Here is a 22,069-nt window from a genome sequence, read left to right as displayed (position 1 = left end):
CAGCAGTCTTATCCACCCAGTGAGAAACACCTGTGGGAAATAGTTTTAAAAGATTAGGAGATAGCTAGACAAAGACCTTCAACAATTCTTAACAGTCAAATACATAATGAATTTCACTTGGTTACGTTTTTTGGCTCTTAGTTTTCCTTTTTATTTCCTTCCCAATTACAACCTCTTCTTGCGGACAGGGAAATCATTCCTTTAGATTCACTCTTCATGTATGATACGTATGAATTCTGCCTCATTAAATTGATGGCATTTTCAAGGTGCCTGTTATCACAGAACCTAAAGCCTCAGAGAACTTGGCTGAAAAAAAGCTTTGGGGAAACATATCTGTCCTTTTCTTGAAATATACCACTACGTCTCATCCTCTAGACACCAGAGAGGTTCAGCAGAGAGTTCAAAATGCCTCTGAGAAAGCTGTTTTTTACCGTTCTTTGGCATCCTCACGGTGCAATAAATAGCCCTATCAGAGTGTAAATAGGGACTCTTGTCCCTGTTTACAAGAGAGAGCCTGCTAGAGAAATTGAAACCAGTTCTTAACATTAGAATGGTTAGAGTACATAAATTGTGATTTTGAAGAACAATTACACAAAAAACTGATGTTGTGTACCCGAGGAAAGTACTCCTGGGGTTAATATGCAGCCCATTTTCACCTTTTACAGTGACAATTGATGCAGGTAGTCACCACCTGTGTGATACCCATACACACAAATAAGAAGAAAAACTAAGTATTTTTATGATATTTGCAAACGCCTTAGGACTGTCCTGAGTTCAAAAAGTGGAGAGGAGGGGCAAACTGTGTCCTAGTTTCTCCTTGTAAGAGTAATTTCAAAAGTGGTACCCATTGTCCGAGGCGATGAAAAGTACTTGGCTTTCTGCAAGTCCCACTGGGTAGCTTCCGAGGGCCGTAGCTCAGTTTCCTGGGACGGTGACACAGGGTTAGGTGACTGCCGTTGGCCAGGCTGCTGAATCCCGTAAAACTCTCCTGAACATTATCAAGAGGGAAAAATACCCCAAAGATTACTGTGTGTGCAGCATGGCTGCTCAAAAAAGCGTGACAACTCCTTTCCTACTTACCAGATTTATAGCATATTTCCTTTATTGCTCTTTCCTCTTCGATATCCTCAGCAGTCTTAGGCACACAGTCAATAACATCTGTGGGAAATATTTTTAAAAGATCAGGGGATAGCTAGACAAAGACCTTCAACAATTCTTAACAGTCAAACACATAATGAATTTCACTTGGTTACGGTTTTTGGCGTTTAGTTTTCCTTTTTATTTCCATCCCAATTACAACCTCTGCTTCCGGACAGGGAAATCATTCCTTCACATTAGGTACTTCCAAGGGCAAGGGAATTGCAGTTACAAGCCTTGTAAGAAGATAACATGTGTTGACTTAAAATTATTAGTACTTTAACTTCTGCAGTGTGCGCCTTAGAGCAGGTTGTTCTCTCCTTTCACTCACCGGGAATGTGCAGTTCATCTCTTCCCTATGGATCTGCCATCTCTAAATGAGATTCACTGAATGGTTCAACCGCATTTAATAAGTTTTAAAACATAAGGACCTAAGTACATAAACATACACATTCAGGTAAGCTAGGAAAGAGCTTGGTATGCATTGTGTTTGCTAGACGTCAGAATAATGTTTTGTAATGAGACTGCCTATGGAGTTGAGGAAATCAGTTGAGGAGATTATATAAGTTGAATTCACAAATTATCTGAATTGGGGATCACCCTTTAAAGTCTAGTTAATGAGAAAGAGGAATGTGAGTTATACCACTGTTGAAACATACAGCTGGGCATTTCACAGGAATTAGAAAATGATGCCTCACTCGCAGCTGGTGACTGTCAGGTCTGATAATTTGGAGATTTGCTGGAAACTCTTTTAGCAACTTGTCAACCACTCTTTTATGCAAATAATGCTCATTCTAATGAATCAGTTGAGTGAGAAGTACACTATAATGTTTTACAAAATACCTTCTACTTGCTTGTAAAGGATAGAAAAAACTTGCTTACAGTTCTCTTCATCGTCCTCTTCATCATCTTCTTCATCATCCTCTTCATCGTTGAGGTTTATAATCAGTGGAGAGTGAATTGGTATTACAGTATTCCCTGGACGTGTGTGTGAGCCTTGACACTGGGCTGGAGGCAGAATCACTTCTTGGTCAGCCTGTGGCAATAGCGCATCTGCAGAAAAGAGCAGGATCGGTACTAAAGAGATATAATCTACCAAATACCCAAGGAAAAATCATTCCTGCTCTGTGGATCTCAGCAATCTAAGCTACCGTTCATGACTTCATCTTTCACACCACTGGTAGCTATGACAATTTGTAACATGATAGGCAAAATTCCTGCAACAAGCCTATGCCAATGCCAAAGCATTGGCATTCCAATGCCAAAGCATTCCATGACTTCAGTATCTCGCTATAGCAGATCATGCCTGACGGCCTTGCATGGTACGTTTCTTGCCCTTATTATACAATAGAACAAGAGTAGAAGGATATTTTCTGAATTCTAATGAAAAATCTGTTGAGAAAATATTTTTACTCACTGTTAGTAGGTGGCAGAAAAAGTCCATTGATATAACGAGGTTTGCTGTGATGGAAGGCACAGTTGATCCTCACACAGCCTGAGGGTTGTCTTTCCCACAAGCAGGCAATGTTCTTTAACTTCTGCTGCAGGAGGGAACAGTTTTCAGATACTGTAAATGAACTAGTAAAAATGGACTTAATGGATCACTACATGATGTAACTACTGTGCACATACAAGTAAGACTTGGTGGGAGTGTATTCTGATATTTCAGAACATTTAAAGAGATCTTGAATAAAATCTGCCGTACATGTGGCAAATCTCACACAATTACTCTCTTACTATTACGAGTACATGGGTCTGTGGGAAAATGAGAAGTAAAAAACAAACCCCACAAAGATTCCTGACAAGAAACAAAAGCCTAGACATTTGGGAACTTGTAATCCTTGCACAGACCTGTCACACTTGGACTTAAAAATCTGGAAAAAAAATCTTTTTTTTTTTTTTCCAGTTCCCATTGGAAACATCAGCTCGGCTGCAGAAAGTCACTTTTGTTTTCAGACTTAAACATGTGTTTTGAAGGGACTTGCTCCTTTCCACCTGCATTTCCGTATCTCTAAATCCACTGAACAGATGCAACTATCTCCATTTTCATAGTGGGCGCACAGTACCGCATCCAAGAGGTTTTCCACACTGACAGAATCTGCACCCGAAGAAAACAAATTTCTGGAGATTCACACTGGTTTCCCATACCCCCGTGGCTGTCATAAAGGTGACTCTGCTCTTTTAAAAGATTTTGGTTTTAATAAATGGGGAAGATGATGCAGTAGTCCATGTATAACAGTGTCACAGTGACAAATGCAAACTCATGTTTCTATCCTGGATACAAACCGCATCCAGGCTGAGAGCTATACACGCCAGGTGACCTGTTGTTTCTCAGTGAGTTTGTGTGTGAGTTTTTAAAGGCAACAAAGACACGCTTTAAAATATTAAGAGTATTTGAAGGTCGGTTTCACCCAGTGCCAGACATTTGGAAAGAAAAGAGGCCACGTCTGGACTGTAGTCAGGAGAACTGGCCTATACCTGGAGAATCTCTGGGGTCTGGAGCCAAAGCCAATTTCCCAGCCATTAGTGACAATTAATCATCCCCCAGCGATGAAATGTGGACAATAACCAAGTGTCCATATGGCCACCCTGATTTTCACTCAGTGGAATTTAAGTAATTTTTTTGAGGACAATCCCTTTCTGAAGAGCTTTGTTTTAAACAAGAGATTTTACAGTAATTCAGGAAGTTGCTCCAAAAAGAAATTATAAACGTGGTCTATTTGTTCAGAATTAGTATTATGTTGACTCAGTAAGAAAGTGATGAGTGGTCTATAGGTGTGATTTCCAACTTCTATGTTCTTTGATTGCCTGTGCGCTGTTGAAATTGTATATAGTTTAGATTACCTTTAGCTCTTCTCGACACCTCTGAAAATTATGTATTTTGATTTACAGGTGCTGCTGTGACACAGAGAAGATGCCATAGCAACTTGAAAGTTTACATAATGGTCCTCCCTTTCAACATGGAGATATCAAGAAAATCAAGGATACAAACCACTCTAAAATCTAAAGTATTTACCTGTGCATAGGGGGAATGAAAATGGAAATTGAGTTCATTCTCTGCTGCTGCTATCTTCACCTCTTCTACCTGTCCTTTTCTCTCAATACTCTCTGAACAGACATGAAAACATGAAAGCTTTTACATTCTGGCAAACCGTAATCTTATCCTAAAATCAGTAGCTTTGTTTCAAAATCTGGACCTTGAGAATATTAGCTCTGCTGGGGTTTTTTTGAAACAAAACTCCACAAAGCAATAGGCTTCGAGGAAGGATGTGGTACCTTCAGGCATCCTGAGCTGAAGGAGGCAGCTGCTGTCCGGTGTAGAGTGTTCCGTTTCCACGGTTGCCAACGGCTCCTCCTGCTGGTGACATCAGCACGATGGTTCCATGTGGCCTGTCCAGCTTGAACATCTTCCTTTCTCTTGTTGCTTCAGAGTAAAGTATGGAAAACGGGACCGTCTCTCAGAGTCTCCCATTCTGGTGTTTCTTTACTGTAAAATGTAGTAGGGTGCTAGGTGTTAACTGCTTACATTGCTGGCGTTCCTTGTTTTTTCTTGTTTCTACGATGTCCAGTGCCACAGCAGAAAGAGCAACGGACACATGGATCCCTAACAAAAACTGCTGTTCCCATTCAGGTCCCAGGCTGCCTCTGAACAAACAAAATATTTGGGGGGGGGGGGGCGGAAATTAAATTTTGGTCCTGGAAATCAGTGAAGGCATGCTGTTATCTCCAGTTCGTGGGGTCAAATCCACAGCAGTGAGAGACATCTGTGACTTGGAAATGAACACCTATGAGCACTTTTTTATAAAAACGGGGAATTTAGGGAAAACAAACAAATAGAAAATCACAAAGTAAAAAAACCCAACAAACTCCACAAGAACCCAACCCAGCAGTGCATGGTGACTAGACTCACAGGACAGGTCAGCAGAGCACAGCGGTGCTGTATGACATTAGTGTGCCAAGGCAGGACTGACTGGGGCACACAGGGGAAGGAGAATTCAGGAAAGCAGATGAGGGCCATGAGTAAGGAGCCATCAGTGGGCAGAAGCAGCCCAGGGGCTGGATAGCCCAGGGGCTATCCACAGAGGCTCTGTAGTTGCGCAGCTGGGCCTACATGAGGCACAGAAGCAGGGCTGGTCAGGAAGAACCGATTCTGCCCTGGGTTTGTGTGGCAAAGATGTGGTAGCTGGGGGCTACAGGGAGCAGCTGCTGGAAGCTTCCCATGTGTCCAACAGGGCCAATGACAACAGGGGAGAAGGGACTGGTGAGGAGGTGGTGTTGAGAAATTTGACTTTTATTTTTTCATGCCCCTGCTCGGCTGCGATTGGCAATAAACTGAGAGAAAAGAGTGAGCGATCTCTGTCCGTGTCCTTGTGTCGACCGACGAGCCTTTCGTTTTATGTTCTCCCCTCTGTGCAGCTGAAGAGCACAGCGGCAAAGCAGCTTTGGTGAGCGAGTGCCTGGCGTCCAGGCACAGTCAAGCGGCAGAGACTCAAGGGTTGTACGCCGAGGCAGAGCCTGGGTAAGGACAGCAGGCGGCTGTCCTGAGGGAGAGGTCCCCACAGCTTGGGGCCTCAGGCCGGCCTCGGCCTCGCGGCCGCCGGGACCCATCTCCGAGCACAACTGTGGCTCCCGGGCCGGCCCTGGCCCGGCGGCAACTGCCGCTGGGGAGAGCGGAGCTGCCCCAGGCCCGCGGCCGGGCCGGGCGGGGCGGGGCGGGGCGGCGGAACCGACCCGAGGCTGCGGGCTGCTGGACACGGGCAGCCCAGCTCACCCACCGCGCCCACGGCCGTGCCGCAGAGCTTGGCGGGGGGGGCAGTAACGGGCTCCACTTCCCGTGGCGCCCCGCGGGCGCGGCGCAGGCGCAGTGTGGGCTGGGTTCGGCTCGGCTCGGCTCGGCTCGGCGCGGCGCGGGGCTGGCGGTGGGTTGGGGCCGGGATCATGAGGCGTCGGGGTGCGGTGCAGCGGAAGGTGCCGTGTTTGTTCGTGACGGAGGTGAAGGAGGAGCCGTCGGCCAAGCGGGAGCGGCAGGTGGTCGGGGCGGCACGGGGCTGGGAGGGCGGTAGGAGGTGGGGGCCCCAGTCTCCGCGGCGGGGCCGAGTCCGGTGCCGGGTCGAGCTGACCGGAGCGCACCCGACGGGGTGAGTCAGCCGAGTGGTGAGAGGTTTGGCTGCAGGTCTCTGGCGAAATGGACGGTGGCGTATCCAGGTGCTCACGCAAGAGTCGGAAATGGTCACGGCAAGGAACGAGCCTGCTCCACCGTGGACAGACTGGGAGTTGTGTAAAACTGTCGCGCCATGCCCGCCTGTGAGCCTTGTGGGGAATAAACGCGCTTTTTTCTCTTCTGTTTTGTTGTGATCCGGGCAGTAACAGGGTTATGCGGGAAGAATTCCTTTGAGGCTGTAAAACGTGGGATATCTAATAAGGGGAAAGTAGTGGATCCGAGTCAACGTTACGACTTCCTGAGATGGAAATGGCAGTGTCAAGACAGACTGGGGTGTGATTCGCCTCTCTAGCCATAGACCTTCAATCTTTCTTACCTGGTTTTAGGAGCAGTACCTCCTGTTTTCTGTCAGCTGCATGGTGAACTTTTATCCGTGTGGGTGACTTTCACCCTTTAGTATTTCACTTCTGGACGGAAGAGCTGAAATGATTGCCAAGACTTCAGTAACTTAAGTTGTTCAACTCTGAGTAGCAACACCATCGTGGTAATGGTCATGTAAGGGTCTCCCTATGTATTTTCTTAATTCATGCAGAAGAAACCATTAGGGGATTAGGTCTAGAACTGGCATACGCTGTGTTTTCCCTTTTTTCAAACTGCAGGCAAGAATTCCAGAGGGGGTTCTGTTTGCTAGGGAAGAAGGGGGGGGGGGGGTGGTCAGAAAACCAACGGGAATTTTACCTTCTTACCCTGAACGATTTTCATGTAATCTTCATAAAATTGTCATAGATGATTGCAAATCTGTTTTCTAAAATAGAAAACAGCCCATTGATACAAAGAAAGCCTGTAGAAGGTTCTCATTTTATGAATTCAGAGTTCTGTTTTGAGATTCACAACTCATAGGTGTCCTGGGAGAGAGGAGGAAGGGGAGATGATTTTGCAGGAACATTTGAATCCAAACACGACTGGTGATATGTTTACAGTGATGCTGTTACAGAACCCCGCTTAGAAATTTGGAATAGTTGTGGGTGGCTGTTTATTTCAGATGCCTGGATCACTTGTGTCTTTGCTCTTGGAAGTGGAAGACTGTTTAGTTGGCAGCTCTGATACCAAGTGTGTAACATCAGGATGCTTTTGCTACCTTGTGTTGCACTGGCCCTTGTATTTCATGGCATAAAATGGTGCTGTTGGCTTCCAGTTCCGAACTGAGAGCTTGGAGCAGCTCATGGGGATGAATTTCTGTTGCCATTGTCATACAGGAAGGCACATCCAAATACTGCAGCATTAGCCTGGAGCCCTTCTAGTTTATATGCACTACTTGAAGTGCATAAAATGGCAAAATTATCTCTAAATAATAAACAAGTGTGGAAAAGGGGGAGAGAGTTTGCAAAGAGATTGCCTTTGGTCTTCTGTATTAGAGCATTTTCCAGGCTGCCATGTCTTGAGGAAACTGGTGTATTTTGATAGGGTTAGAAATCAGGAATAGGATGAGTAAGACTTGGCTTCTAGAGTCCAGTTGTCAGGAGCAAGAATCCACATGAGAAAAAAGACAGTAATCTAGCCATGATGAGGGTTTAAAATACCTGTCTTTTTTTCAGCCGTTTAAAGTTTTGGCTACTGAAACTATAACTGCAAAGGCGATAGAGGCAGATATATACAGTGCAATTCCTACTGAAAAGGTGGATGGAACCTGCTGTTACGTAACTACCTACAAAGGTAATGCAACGGTTTTGTGAGTTTTCTCATGCTGAGTAGAAGCCTTGTTTTATGTAGCTTTTGCTTTTGTTGTGAGGTTTACTGGATTACAGCTTTTGTGAATGCAGCTGCCATTGAAGATCTTGACCACGCAGTAATAGTTACCGTAACCATAGGTCCATGTAGTCTAATGAATGTATGAATTTATGTAGTGTCTTTGGCCGTAAAATAATTTCTCTTGTTGCAAATGAGAATTCATACCTTGTCTTTTATGTACTTGATTTCAGCGGGTATGGTCACCTCAGTAAACTGCTGGTTTTCTTTCTCTGGAAACTCTAGGGCAACCCTATCTGTGGGCTAGGCTGGATTGTAAACCTAACAAGCAAGCTGAAAAAAAGTTTAAACAATTCTTGTATTCATTGGAAGATTGCAAAGGTTGGTGAAGATTTCTTACTTTTTCTTTTCCGATAGAAGTTAATCTAGTTTGCAAAGCGGCTCTCATGTAATGCAGGAAATGTCAGTGATCATACTCAAATTATTTTAATGTCACTCTTGAAGAGAACTTTAGAGTCGACTGAGGAAGGAGATACCAAAAGCAGTGCAGTGGGTGAGATAAGGGCTGGCATGGTATGGCCAGTGGGTGGCAATGCCTGTGGGAACGTTTACAGGTCTCCTGGGAGCATGGAGAGCTCAGGAGTGTGTCTGAAATTCTTGTCCACCAGTGCATGCAGTGTGAGAAGCAAACAGCATGAAATGGAAGCATTGGTTAGCTCCCAGAATTACACTATCATCGGTATTATTGATACTTGACGGAATGAGTGGTGCGATTGGAGTGCTGGGAGGGAGGCCTACAGGCTGTTTAGGAGGGATAGAGAGGGCAGGTGAGGTGGAGGTGTTGCACTGTGCATGAGGGAAAGGTTTGACTCTACAGTCTGTATGGTTAGTAGGTGATGCAGTTGTGGAGTAGGGGAAATGGAAAACAAAGGAGACGTTGTAGAGGGGTGTCTACTTCCAATAGCCCAACCAGGATGCAAGCAGCAGTAAGTTATTTCATAGGCAATTAGGAGATGTTTCCGGATCGGTAGCCCATGTCCTTGTGGGAGATTGCGATTTCCCAGACATCAGCTGGGAATATCATACTGCTGTGATGAGCAGGTCTTGGAAAGGAAATCCTATGATCTCCGGAAGCAAGGTCGGGCTTTGCTGGAGTATTAGAGAGACATGGTTTGTATATCATAGAACTGTAGGGTAGTTAGGGTTGGAAAGGACCTTAAGATCATCTAGTTCAAACCACCCTGCCATGAGCAGTGACACCTCACACTAAACCGTGTCACCCAAGGCCTTGAACACTGCCAGCGATGGAGCATTCACAGCTTCCCTGGGCAACACATTCCGGTGCCTTATCACCCTTACAGTAAAGAACTTCTTCCTCATATCCAATCTAAACTTCCCCTGTTTAAGTTTTAACCCGTTACCCCTTGTCCTGGCACTACAGTCCCTAATGAAGAGTCCCTCCCCAGCATCATTATAGGCCCCCTGCAGATACTGGCAGGTTGCTATGGGGTCTCCACGCAGCCTCCTCTTCTCCAGAAAAAAAAATCATGCAGGAAAAAGACACGAAGGGCCTCAGGTGAGGGAGCTAGTCCTGTTAGGGCAGGACCCCTCCTGATCATCTACCAAAAAGGTCTTGGGAGTTGGGAAGTCTGCACTGACTGGAATCTAGCCAGTGTTACTCCAGTCCTCAAAAAGGGCATGAGGGAAGACCAGGGAACCTACAGACCTGTTAGTCTAATGTTGGTTGCAGAAAAAATTATGGGGAAGATTCTGCTTGGTTCTGTTGAAAGTCATTTAAAGAATAAAGAAATAGTCGTCTGGCACAGTCACATGGATTTACAAAGGCAAAGTCCTGTTTAACTAATTTGGTATCCTTCTATGATTAGGTCACCTGCCTACTGGATGAAGGGAAGGTGGTGGGGGTAGTTTTTCTGGACTTTAGTAAGGCTTTTGATACTGTCCCTGACAGCATCCTTCTGGAGAGGTTGGCCAACTGTGGGGACTAAGAAGGTTCACAGTGTGCTTGGTGAAGAAGTAGCTGAAGGGCAGAGCTCCCAAGGTTGTAGTGAATGGGACTGCATTTGGCTGGGGACTGGTCACCAGTGGTGTTCCTCAGGGCTCAATTCTACGGTTCTGGTTGACAGCAGCATTCCCTGGCAGCCCAGAGGGCAAACTGCATTCTGGGGTGCATCAAACCAGCATAACCAGCTGGTCAAAAGAGGTGATTATCCTGCTGTATTCAGTGTTGGTGGAGCCTCACCCTGAATCCGGTGTGCAGTTCTGGGCCCTAGAGCTTGAAGGACATTAAGGTCCTTGCATGCGTTCAGAGGAGGGCAACAGTGGTGGTAATGGGGCTGGAAAGAAGGTACTCTGAGTGCTTTGGGCTTGTTGAGTTTGCAGAAAAGGAGGCTGAGTGGTGATATGTTTTCCTCTCTACAGCTTCCTGAGGAGGGGAAGTGGAGAGGGTTTAGACATTAGGAAGCTTTTCTTTACTAAGAGGGTGGTCAGACACTGGAAGAGGCTTCCTAGAGAGGTGGTCAATGTCCCAGGCCTGTCACTGTTCAAAAGGCATTTTGACGATGCCCTTAACAACAACAGCATGCTTTAAGTTTTGGTCAGCCCTGAATTGGTCATGCAGTTGGACTGGATGATTGTTGTGGGTCCCTTCCAACCAAAATTCCGTTCTGTTTTGTTCTTATTTATCTTGTTCCACTTTAAATACAATGTTGGCTATTTAGATGCCTATTTCCGCTTCTTAGTTTTGAACTTTTAAACTACACCATCCTAATTGTAGCTTGCCTGAGTGTGCCAGATTTTAGTGCTTGTACTAATTGGGACTACTGCCTGTAAAACAAAGTTTAGATCAGTGGTATTTTAATAGTTGCATTGAAAGACGATCAAAACGTAAAATTGGCTAAGAGTTTGCCAGGAACTAAATGTCGTACTTACACATCTAGAATTTGCTTGGAACATTGAAGAGGATTTCAAGCCTGTTCCAGATACCTGGATTCCAGCAAAGGACATAGAGCTTTCTAATGGCAATCCCTTGCCTGATGAGAACGGACATATGCCAGGTACTTAAGATGCAGAATGGGTAAAGTGGGTGGGGGGAAATCCATTTTTGAAGTTAATTAGAATTAGTTGTAGAGTAAAAAGTAGTAGTTAACCTGTTCAGAAAAGAATTGCATGTCATTCATTCAGTGTCTAGAAAGGCTTTGTTCTTCTGACACAATGAAAATAATTGCAGTTTGCTGTACAGTCTTACAGGGCTTCAGCTGAAGGCATAGTTGTCCTGTTTGCATTCCTCTGACATTTCTCTGAGACACAACAGAGTTTCTCTTGTTACTCTTTCTGTTCGGAGTTAATGGTGTGTATTGTTGTTTTGGGTTTTAATGCATGTACAATTCTACTACATGTTTGATAACTTCAGGTATTTACTTTGGTAAAATGAAATGTTTTCTCCTAGGTTGGGTGCCTGTGGAGAAAAATAGTAAGCAGTATTGCTGGCACTCATCCGTTGTAAATTATGAGGCTGAAATAGCACTGGTATTGAAACACCATGCTGATCCAGGGCTTCTGGAAATCAGCCCAGTGCCATTATCAGAAATTTTAGAGCAAACACTGGAGCTTATTGGGACTAATATTAATGCAAATCCGTATGGTAAGTTTCTATGGTCTTTTCTTAAATACTTTCCTATTTGGTGATATTTTTGAGTTAAGTCAATGCTTTTTTTTTTATTTGCTTTTTTTTTTTAATAAGTTTTTTTAAAAGTTCCAAGTTAGCAGTGTAACTTTTTTAGAAAGGAGAGAAAGGGCTGGCTCAAAAAACACCCACCCAGAAATGCTCGCCTCAGAAAGCTGAGTTTTTACGAAACTATGTTTAGTAAACCTGTTTTCACCTGCGTGTTCTTCAGGAGTTACTAGAAGAATGCTTTGCATTACTCTTTAGTTGTTTAAAATGTTACTATTAAAATACTAAAATATTTAAGATTGTTTGTTAGTGTCTTTTCTTGACTTTTTTTTTTCCTTGCTCTTTTGATGTTCTTTATTCCCTTAAAGCAGAAAATGATTGCTTGTTTTTTTTTTCCTGTAAAGTCAGAAATTGTAATTTTTTAATTATAAAATCTTATGAATACTTTTTTAGGGAAATGTAATTTAAGCTAAATTTTGGTTGTGGCTTCTCTGTAAAATCCTTACAACAACAAAAATAGATATGAGCACAACTGATTTCTGAGCGTTGCTGTTAGGGTAACTTGCAAGGACAGATAGGAAAAATAGTAGTATCTGGTCTAAGCATTTTCTCAGAATGTAAAGGAAATGCAACACAAAAGTTTAATGGCTGTATTCTTAAATGGAGACTTACACTGAACGGTCAGCGAAGCAGCAATGCAGTTGTTAACAGCCTGGCTTAAGTATTAATCTATATTTATAAGAAAATATATAAATAAAAGGTTACGTGAGGAAGAAACAGCTACATTTGGTACTTAAAAGTACGTATTTAACTGTTCCCTTAAACAGTTCTCTTAACTGTTACAGAATCTAATAAAAGTCTACCTTTAATAGTGCTTTAGATAGCCATAGTAACAAAAGTGAGGAAAATCTTAACGCACGTAACTAGCAGCAGTTGTTTGTTTTTTTTTCTCTTAACGTAGGATTAGGAAGCAAGAAGCAGCCTGTACATCTTCTTGTGCCACATGGAGCATTTGAAATAAAGAATCCGCCCCCTCTGAAACAAAATGACATACTATCTTGGTTTGAAGGCTGCAGTGAGGGTAAAGTGGAAGGAATTGTGTGGCACTGCAATGATGGGTGTTTAATCAAGGTAAATATATATGTGGGCATGGGGGAAGCAGTAGAGTAATTCATACGACTTCAAGTGAGGTATTCACTTCTTGTCTCGCTTTCCAAATTCTTTAGTAGTAACGTTCTCCGAGCAAGTGAGATGACAGTAGAATTAGTCAAGACAGTGAATCACTACAGTGACAACATATTAAACTTTTTCATTATCTACATTATACTAATAAGGTAATTGAGAACATAGTATTTTCTTGCCTCTCAGTATAGGAATACTCAACATTTTAAAGCTTCGTTTCTTTGTCTTAAAAATTCCTTTCTTGTAATGTTGACTTACAGAACAAGTATCGCTAATAAGAATGTGGGTTTTGATTAACTGGCAGGTTCGTATTTTTTCCTGAAGCTCTGGATGACACCTTGGTTCTGGTTTGTCTTGTGCTTTGCTGTTACTCGTGTTACTCAGATAACTGCTTAATGATTCTAAGTGCCCCAGTGCAGAGGATTTTCGAATGAAAGCACATGCACACCCACACCTCCCTGCAAGTTGGAACTGTTGGGCTACTATACCAGAACCTCTAAGCTGATTTTACTTCTTTCTATTTTAGCTCCATCGCCATCATCTTGGCTTACGCTGGCCACTTGCAGAGACGCACCTCAATTCTCAGCCGGTTGTAATTTCTTTTAATAGAGCTAAATATGACTGTGACTTTGAACCAAAGAGTTTGTTTCACCATTTTTCAAACTTGAATGGTCAAAGATTTGACAGACTCCAAGATATCAAGTTTGATGCTTGATATGGGTTTTATGAGCTACATTCCTCCTGCGTCTACCACAGAACTCTTTACAAATAATCTCCTATCTCGGGCAACGGCCTAGGTACTGTGTGCAATGTTAAGTTTTTCCTAAATGACTGATTTGATGTAGCGAGAGATCCAACATCCAGAGCAGAGATCTAGCTTTTAGCATGTTTCTTTTCAGTTTGGAAAAATTCTTAACTTTTGAATCCATTTCTGGAAACTGTTATAAGTTAAGTGTCAGAAGCATACTGTAAAGGATGTATTTCAGGTGGGCCCATAAAATTGCATTTTTTATTTTTTCTAAGTTGTAGCAGTTTCTTTTGGTGGAAAACTTTTCATTGGTATTACTTAACTGGTAAGCTGCAGCATTATACTGTTACTCAAAAGCCCACTCAAGCTATACGCTACTTAAGTCCGTCTGCTATTTTGAGACAAAAAGCGTGAAAGAAAGTAAACTTCTGTTTTAGAGGTCCTCAGTGATTTGAGACATGACTTGGCTCAATAACACCCAGACTGCATCTCAATTAGGAAACTTCATCAAGGGCATATTAAGAAAGATGACCTATAAATAATAAAGGTGAGACCGCCCGATTGTTTGGAGTTGGCTTTATTTGTGCTGTAAAAGTATACATCCAGCTATATAAAATATACAAAATGAAAAATTATTTAAATACCAAAACACCATTAGATTGGTTGAAATACTACTATAACTTTATTTTCAATTCTTTGTTCTTGGATTTTCTAAAATTTGAGGTAAAAACAGTCAGGGATGTAAGCGCAGGTAGTCAGCACACTGACCCTGAGTCCACAGTTAAGGATGATAGCGCGAGACAGCAGAACGAATTGCACGTTTTTACTGGTCTGGAACTTGGCAGACTTGGTACATTTTAAGAGTTTCTTGACTTACAGGGTAAGTCCAAGGTTTCAACTTCGCTTAACACCTGTGTATAACTCAAATTACTGTTCTAAATTAAGATACAGTATTGCAAAGGGGCTGGGAGAAGTAAAACTCATTTTTGACTGGTGTATATAAATACTGACCATAATCTGTCGACTAATCCAATTCTGTGCTCTTAGGTATGTGCCAAACTATTGTAACTTCAATAGACTTGTATTATTCCGAGATAAAAAACAGATAAAATAAATATTATGAAATTGCCCCCGAATTTATTTACTGTATTAATACTGAGGACACTAAACACTAGCCTAATCAACAGAAACATTGCCTGGACTATCCCCTTGAATGCCAAACTCTTCAGAAAGCTGCTTTAGTTTCTCTTCTAAGATAATATTTTTTTTAACTTCTTCACTGTAGTTATATTTCAGATCTTCAATTTCTTCAAAAAAGGAAGGGCCATAGTTTTCTAGTTCTCTTCTCAGCGCTTTTGTTTCTTCCTGTTAAAAAGAATGAAGGAATACACTACCTTTATCCGGAACTTGGGAAATACATGTCAACAACTTAAGTGGTAAATGATGAGATAATAATAAGCATGTTCTCTAGAGACACTAGATATTAGTTTAGATATTAACCAACTCCTCCTAGATAACCACTGTCTCATTGTCTTGCCCAGGATGATCTTTGCAACTCACCCTTAATTGCTGTTTCTCCAGCTCAGAGGCTTTCAACTGTGTCTGGAGGTCAGCTGCTTCCATTAACCTGTCACTTTTATCCTTCTGTAAAATTTCATTCTGTCCTGCAAAAGTCATGGTAATTTGTTACAAAATTTAAGGTAATGAAAAACAATGATACGAGTTATCTTGTCACAGTAATTCTGCATCCCCTGAAAGCTGAACAATTTGTAACAGTGTGTAAACCCAATGGGGATCAACAACCACCAAAAATTCAAGTCACTTGGGCTTTAGTTCTTACACAAATTAAGTGGGTGTGTCTGGCTCCTGTAACTGAATGCAGTGCTCCCATTGCCAGTCCTGCATTCAGTTTCTCTGAGTTAAATGCAGGAAATTTGGCAATAACGTAGTGTAAGGATCTTGTTAACTATAATCATAATTTCAGAAAGGGTTAGTTTTTCTTTTCCCAGTCATACGGCAACGTGCTGCTCTATAGTGCTCTGCTTTTCCCTTGGGAGTCTTAAACTATTTGCAGAGCTGGTATCTGGGAAGAGATGAATAGAATTCTATGGCAGCTTCCAACCCAAGGCAGAAGGGGTAATAAGCAGGAGGATTTCAGTGAATGACTGACACAAGAAGTCTTTTGAGGTTTATAAAGCAAAGCGATGAACTATACATCCTCTTGGAAAGGGAAATCTGACAAATATTACGAGCTCTTGTTCGTAAGATCTTAAAAATCTCCGCAATTAGTTAACACTTCTCTATAAACCCCTTGTGAAAGTAACTCCAAAATCCAGGACCTTAATTTGCTCCAGTTTACGCTACTCTGTAATTAACATAATTCACATAATTCTGTAGGTTTATTACCATTTTGCACATACATTTTAACCTATTTTTACTTAAGGCCCCAAATACAGGAGGATCATCATTTTAGTATTGAAAACGATTACCAGCTGCAGAAACTTCGCTTGTACATGTGTGCATGTGGTGCTTATAATCTTCCACCTGCTGAGCTAGTTCTGCTTTGTCTTTCTCTAATCGGTTATTAGTTAATCTGGAATATAAAACATTTTTAGAATAATTTTTAAAAACTGTTAAACTATTTTAGAATATAAAATATATAAGTAAAAATCGCGGTGGCCGTTTCCTGATTATTCTCATGTATATTGGCTGAATTATTTATTTAGGTATTTAAAGAGTACATTACCTTAAAAGCTGAAGCTCCCTGAAAAGGCTTTGCTCTGTCCTTGTACCTTCAGGAAACTGTTTGAGAAGCTCAATCTTAAAAGAAAAATTAAGAAAGTTTTACTCTTGAAACAGTATCCAGAGGTAATACAGTTCAGATGGAGTTCTCTTTGATACCGAATTAGAAAAATGAATGAAAATAATACTAAGGACATAACCACGTACTAGATCATCAGAGTGTTCATCTACTGACAGTTTTCACAAAGCTAATTACCTACAGAGGGGTGTAGCCTCTTCAAGTGCTTTTCAGTAGAGGATGCAGGAGCAAAAAATCAGAGGCTATACGAGCAAAAAATACAAGACTATATATTTGAATGAAGTGACAATTTATGAACTCTCCTAAGGCTATGGTCAGTGATAGCCGTTCGTTCTATTATTAACTAAAATGATAAGGATTTGTTTGGTTGTGTTTATTTTTTTTTAACAACCATCAATCTCTTGTTTCTTTTTAATGTAGCTACCCTTGACACATCTCTTCATCAGTATTTGAGACACAAAACAAACTGGGAAGTGTGTTGCTCCACAGTAGCATCACATAATGAAATAATTTTCTCTCTGTGTTAATTTTGCTGCTGTTGTACACTTCCTGTTAATAATCTGACTTTAGAAAAGGAAAACCAAACACAAATTAACAAAATTTTTTTTTTATAGCACTCAATTCCAAGTTCTATTTATTGAATGCTTTCGTTGCCTACAGGAAATATATGACTTCCTATAGTGGAAGTTGTGTGTTTGATTCAGTACAACAAGAATGGCCAGTACAAGATGCCTGGGGAGCAAAACCCTGCACGTATTAATAAATGAGAGGATGGAAGCTAACCTAGGTGGGTAGTCCTAGGGCTGCATCTGCAAAGTACTTAAAAGCCAAAATTTGATACATCTTTTCAAAGGTGCCGGAGTTTAAAATTTATCAACTCTTCCATGTGTGAAATAATGTTTGTATGACTTATTAGGGACTGCATATTCAGAGGCCATATTGGTAATAGGCATGAAGATCCATGCCCTTTATGGTGGCAGAGTTAATCAGTCCCCCAAAAAAGACCTGGAAGAGGTAAGTTCCTCCAGCAAACTCACTCCTGCAGTGGAACAAGCTAGAAAGATTTTATTTGAAGCATCTGTACCTACATGTGATCAATGAAAGCTATCATTAAAAAAAAAAACCAAACAAACCAACAACAAACACATGGAAGAATACTACAGAAAAAAAAAATTCCCCTGAGACTGCAAGTCAGAAGTATATGTTGATAATCTGTAGTAAACCTCATTAATGGCTAAAACATGTAAATGTACAGGTACAGCAACCAGGGCTGAAAAAACCCATAAAAGCATGGATCAGAGAAAAATAACAAACCAAACTCTGCCCATATAGATATTAGAAAGAAATAAATATTAAGGAATTTATTCTCAGAGTCATCTGGCTAAATTTTACTCACTTGTTCTTTTAGATCTTGTAAGTTTTTATCAGCATTCTGTTCACGTTCTGTTGCTTCCTGCAGCAGCCGTTTAAGGTCAGTAATGCTTTGGGTTTTTTTAGCAATATGCATTTCCATTTCCTTTATCTTCGTTTTGTGCATCCTGGTAGTATTTTTATTTAGAGAAAGATAAGAGCAGAAGCTAATACTTTTGTAGAAATAGAGACTAAAATATCTGTGGGAGATTAAATGCCATAAAATACACTCTACGTTTGGGGCATTGGTCTTAAAAATAAGTGAGCTGAAAGAAAAATGCATTTTTAATCTTAGAGTAAAGGCTTTTGCAAGCGTTACACCTTTGTGGATCTTACTTAGTGTCTGTACTTTATTAAAGGGGGACTGAGATCTTTTTACTCTATTACACGTGAACCCTAAACTACCTCCTGCTAAAAACATGCACATCTGTTATTGATACAGCATGCACATGGGTTGGGTCTTACTTCAGTGTCATATCTTTGATTGATTGAAATAAATTAATGTACTGAGAAAGGGCTAATATAGATACAGAAGATGAAGTTTCCAAAGACAAAAACATTCTGCAAGAACTTCTGTTTACCCTGGAGTAACAGTAGTTGGAAGAGGATTCTGTTTCGATTTGAGCCATAGAAGGCTACAAAAAGGTTTTTTGTAGAATCATTGAAATGTTGGCTGGAAGGTACCTCTGGAGATCACAAGGTCCAATCTCCTGTCTGAAGCGGGCTTTCAGATACCACTGTGATCTACGTCTTGCTACCAGCTGAAGAGCCTTCCAAAGGATCACTTGGATGATCCCCCTGTCTGCCCTTCAGACACCTTCTACTATGACATCCATACTTTGGAAGATTTGCTGGTGGGGTGGACTGCATGTTGAAGTGACCTGGTGAGCTCCTTTAGGTTAGTAATGTCTTAACCTCAGTCACTTACTTTAAAATCATCTTAAAGTAAACGCAAATAAAAGTTTATTCACACCACTTGAAATAGACAAGCACAATTAAGCATAACCATATATTTTATACCTACCTACCTGTCTACAACTGTGTATCTATGTCAGCTTAACAGAACTAAGTAGAAATGTTTTTGAACAGGTGGAGAGCTAGAAGAAAAACTATGTTCAAACCACTGAGCTGACACACTAGTTACTAAGGGCCTACCATCTTCACTGCATGTTCCTGTCTTCCTCCTCCAGTGGCTGGCAGCCGGTTTTGCTTTCCTTCCGTATGCTAAATATGGCTGTCACTGACCTTGCGTAGGGACATTTTACCTCACTACATGGTTAGGGGGAAGGTTAGGAAGGAAGAAAAAAAAAAGGACAGCTTTCTGAAGTCTCAGTGAAGTAAAATGGCTCAGCAGTATGGCAGAGACACACTAAATCTGAAAGGGATCTTGTGGGAGTACAAGGCTGGGCATCAGCAGAAAGATTGTTCAACACTGTTACGACCTAGGATGAAATCAGACAGGCTTCTCCTGTCCAGCTGATTTTCTGCCCTAATAATGTGGCTGTCAGAGGTTCTGGTTTTGTAGATATCTTCCACTTCTGTTTACAACTATTAAATAGTACTTTTTGCAACATGTCATCTTAATGTCATCCTGAGATCATCCATGACTAAGTACTTCTTCCCCGGATTTGCTCCCTTCCATCCTTAGGCAGGACACAGGCTATTTATTTATTTTAATGGCACATGCATTGTTTTGTTTTCGTGTCCTTTTCTGAGTTACATCAGTAAATGAGATAATATCCAGTTAAAAATTCTTGCCTCAAGAGGAGTAAAATTCTCATTCCTCTTCTACTTTGATGAATCCACACACGTGTATTTCATGTGAATGTATCTTCTGTCAGTCTTTATATCACTCTAGCGGGACATGTAACTAGCATCTTTCTTTGCAGCTCATGACTGAAAGGGGTGTTAACAGGAATGGTCTGGGGGTGACTGTTTGCCAAAATCATTACTTTAAAACAACTGATAGGTAATGTGCAGATAACTTACTGGTAAAGAGTTACAGACATTTACTACCAAACAGAACATGATTTTTGGTTCTGATCTCAAAGTCTGAGTTTTATCTAAAAATCTGGAAATGGTGGTTTACACGCTTCAAATAATATATTGAAAAAGACAATCCAGTGCCAGTCTGTCAGTTTTTCTCCCTTCTTCTACAGATAACAGAACCAGCTGGCTGACTGCAATTAGCCTTCAGAACACACACACCAGGGAGCATCAGCTATGACTATATGCCCCAAGGAATATAGAAATCCAGTGTGTTTCCTAACACAACCTCTGCACATTGACATGGTTAAAACCTAGATTCAAATCCAGCCAAGCTGGGAAAAGCAGGTTCCTGACTTACAGTTTTTGTTTTAGATTATGATCCATGCGGTAAGGTACTGGAAAATTTCTAAGCTCAGCAAAAACGCTGACATTCCACAAAGCACAAATACAATACATTTAACCAGCAAGGAACACAAAATACTTCCTTTACCAAAACTATCCACAAGCCTACAGCTAATCTGAAGAAGGGAGATAAGTCACTGGCTACTCTGTAGAAGCAGCTGACAGGCCAGTATTTAAGGACACCAGATCTCTGCTGGACCTTTATACTGATTCTACATATTGATATATAATCAGAAAATAAAATACTGATGATACTAAACTATCTTCAAAAGAAGAAAGAAATTATGAAAATTCAAGCCTAATTTGTTTGCTAATATTTAAAGAGAAATTATCTTCCTTACTTCATTCTCAATTCCTACCTTGTTACAATGGGCTTCCAGGTTTTGCTGTCAGCTCCATCAATTTGGCTCTCAGCCAGATTTAGCCTCTTAATGGTTTCCTCCAGCTGCCCTGTTAACTTCTCATTTAATACCTCCAAGTTATTCTTTGCTATTCGTAGCTTCTCTCCATTGTCAGCTTCCTATTGTTCAATAAAAACAAAAGTTTACGGAATACTTAACCTAACGAAGCTCAGGATTATCTGAAGTGAGGGTGGGATAGGGTCAGTGCTGATTTAGAGGAAAACTACCTACAAGATCACTACTGCTATAACTTCCAAATTCTGTCTTTGGCTGCTCCCTGGATGTCTCCCCTCCACGTATAATTCAAAATTCTATCATAGCAATAGCAGTTCTTAGAAAAAGTGTCCAATCCATATCAACCATTAAAAATATATATAAATACACTTACCACGACCAGTAACTAATGGAAATCAAGGGATGCATTACAATGACCATACCTTTTTCAGTTCTTTACGCAGCCTCTCGTTTTCAGTAATGACTTTTTCCATTCCTTTGGTTTTAGAGTCATGACGCATACTCAGCTGGTCCCCCACCTGAAGTTTCATCTTTTCCATTTCAGACTAAATATCAAACAGTTTCTTAAAATACATATGCATTGCTTAGTAGAAAATATCAGATCTCCATTTTTAAAGCATGGCATAGTGACAGCTACCTAGCACAATGAACATAACATTTAATCATGTATTTAAATATATCCTTAAGGCACAGAGTGCCATTACATAAAACATGCAGTACAATGAAGTTCTGCTTTTCTATTCTACAGCCTTCATATTTGGTATTCTTAAACCACTTTTCTGCCAGTCGATACCAATAACAGGCTTGCCGTTTCATTTTCCTACTAACTTGCACGCTAACCGGCTATCTGAATATAGTTGCTGGAAAGATATCGGTACCTTTAGCTTCTCATTTTCCTGTTCAAGACCAAGTAATTTCTCATTAGAAACCACAGCTGGAGTTTTTTTCAGATCCTCATTTTCTCTTTGGACTCTCTCTACAACCTTTTTCATCAAACCAATTGTTTTTTCCAATTCTGCAACTGTCTTTCCGCTTCTACCAGCCTATAGAGAGGAAAGAAAAAAAGTCAAAGGAAGTTAACAGTTCATCTTAACATTCTGAGATACTCCAAATGTTATTTTATCACTTATTTCCCCGCTGCAATGTCTGTTTATTAAAAAAAGTTATATTTTGGTGTGAGTTGAGCCCTGAAGTTTCTTGCATACTTAGCTCCTCAAAGTCAAGACAGCAATTCCTTCATTTTCTGTGTTACTCAAGAAAGCTGCAGTTAGTCTCGAAATCTGCTGTGCTTTATGAACTAGACTGAAACATCGGCAAAATAAATCAAAGTACTACTTTATTTTTTAGCTTTCTTGTACAGCAGTTC

The 22,069-nt window shown here is 41.0% G+C and overlaps 3 protein-coding genes across 3 annotated transcripts in view; 1 reads left to right on the top strand and 2 right to left on the bottom strand.

Annotated features, from left to right (window-relative positions):
- Positions 1–22,069, bottom strand: part of LOC133269859 (uncharacterized protein C12orf50 homolog) — a 49,704-nt gene that overhangs the window by 12,230 nt on the left and 15,405 nt on the right. The gene's annotated exons all lie outside the window — the stretch shown is intronic.
- Positions 6,044–13,878, top strand: LOC133269926 (RNA ligase 1-like). The gene is made up of 7 exons (XM_061454662.1): positions 6,044–6,165; positions 7,894–8,011; positions 8,330–8,425; positions 11,002–11,118; positions 11,511–11,705; positions 12,697–12,866; positions 13,444–13,878. Exons 1-7 carry the CDS (start codon positions 6,076–6,078, stop codon positions 13,630–13,632), a joined length of 975 nt encoding a protein of 324 aa, XP_061310646.1. The 5' UTR covers positions 6,044–6,075; the 3' UTR covers positions 13,633–13,878.
- Positions 14,242–22,000, bottom strand: LOC133269920 (centrosomal protein of 290 kDa-like). Its single transcript, XM_061454657.1, has 8 exons — positions 21,582–22,000; positions 21,126–21,248; positions 20,647–20,807; positions 17,883–18,024; positions 16,412–16,485; positions 16,155–16,258; positions 15,226–15,329; positions 14,242–15,030 (listed from the first exon to the last, which is right to left on the bottom strand). Exons 1-8 carry the CDS (start codon positions 21,693–21,695, stop codon positions 14,842–14,844), a joined length of 1,011 nt encoding a protein of 336 aa, XP_061310641.1. The 5' UTR covers positions 21,696–22,000; the 3' UTR covers positions 14,242–14,841.

The sequence above is a fragment of the Pezoporus flaviventris genome, unplaced genomic scaffold, assembly GCF_033815535.1.
Source record: "Pezoporus flaviventris isolate CSIRO_AGI_PZ_B2104156 unplaced genomic scaffold, CSIRO_AGI_Pfla_v1 ptg000016l, whole genome shotgun sequence".
NCBI classification, from domain to species: domain Eukaryota; kingdom Metazoa; phylum Chordata; class Aves; order Psittaciformes; family Psittacidae; genus Pezoporus; species Pezoporus flaviventris.
This window is presented reverse-complemented; position numbering and strand designations above follow the sequence as displayed.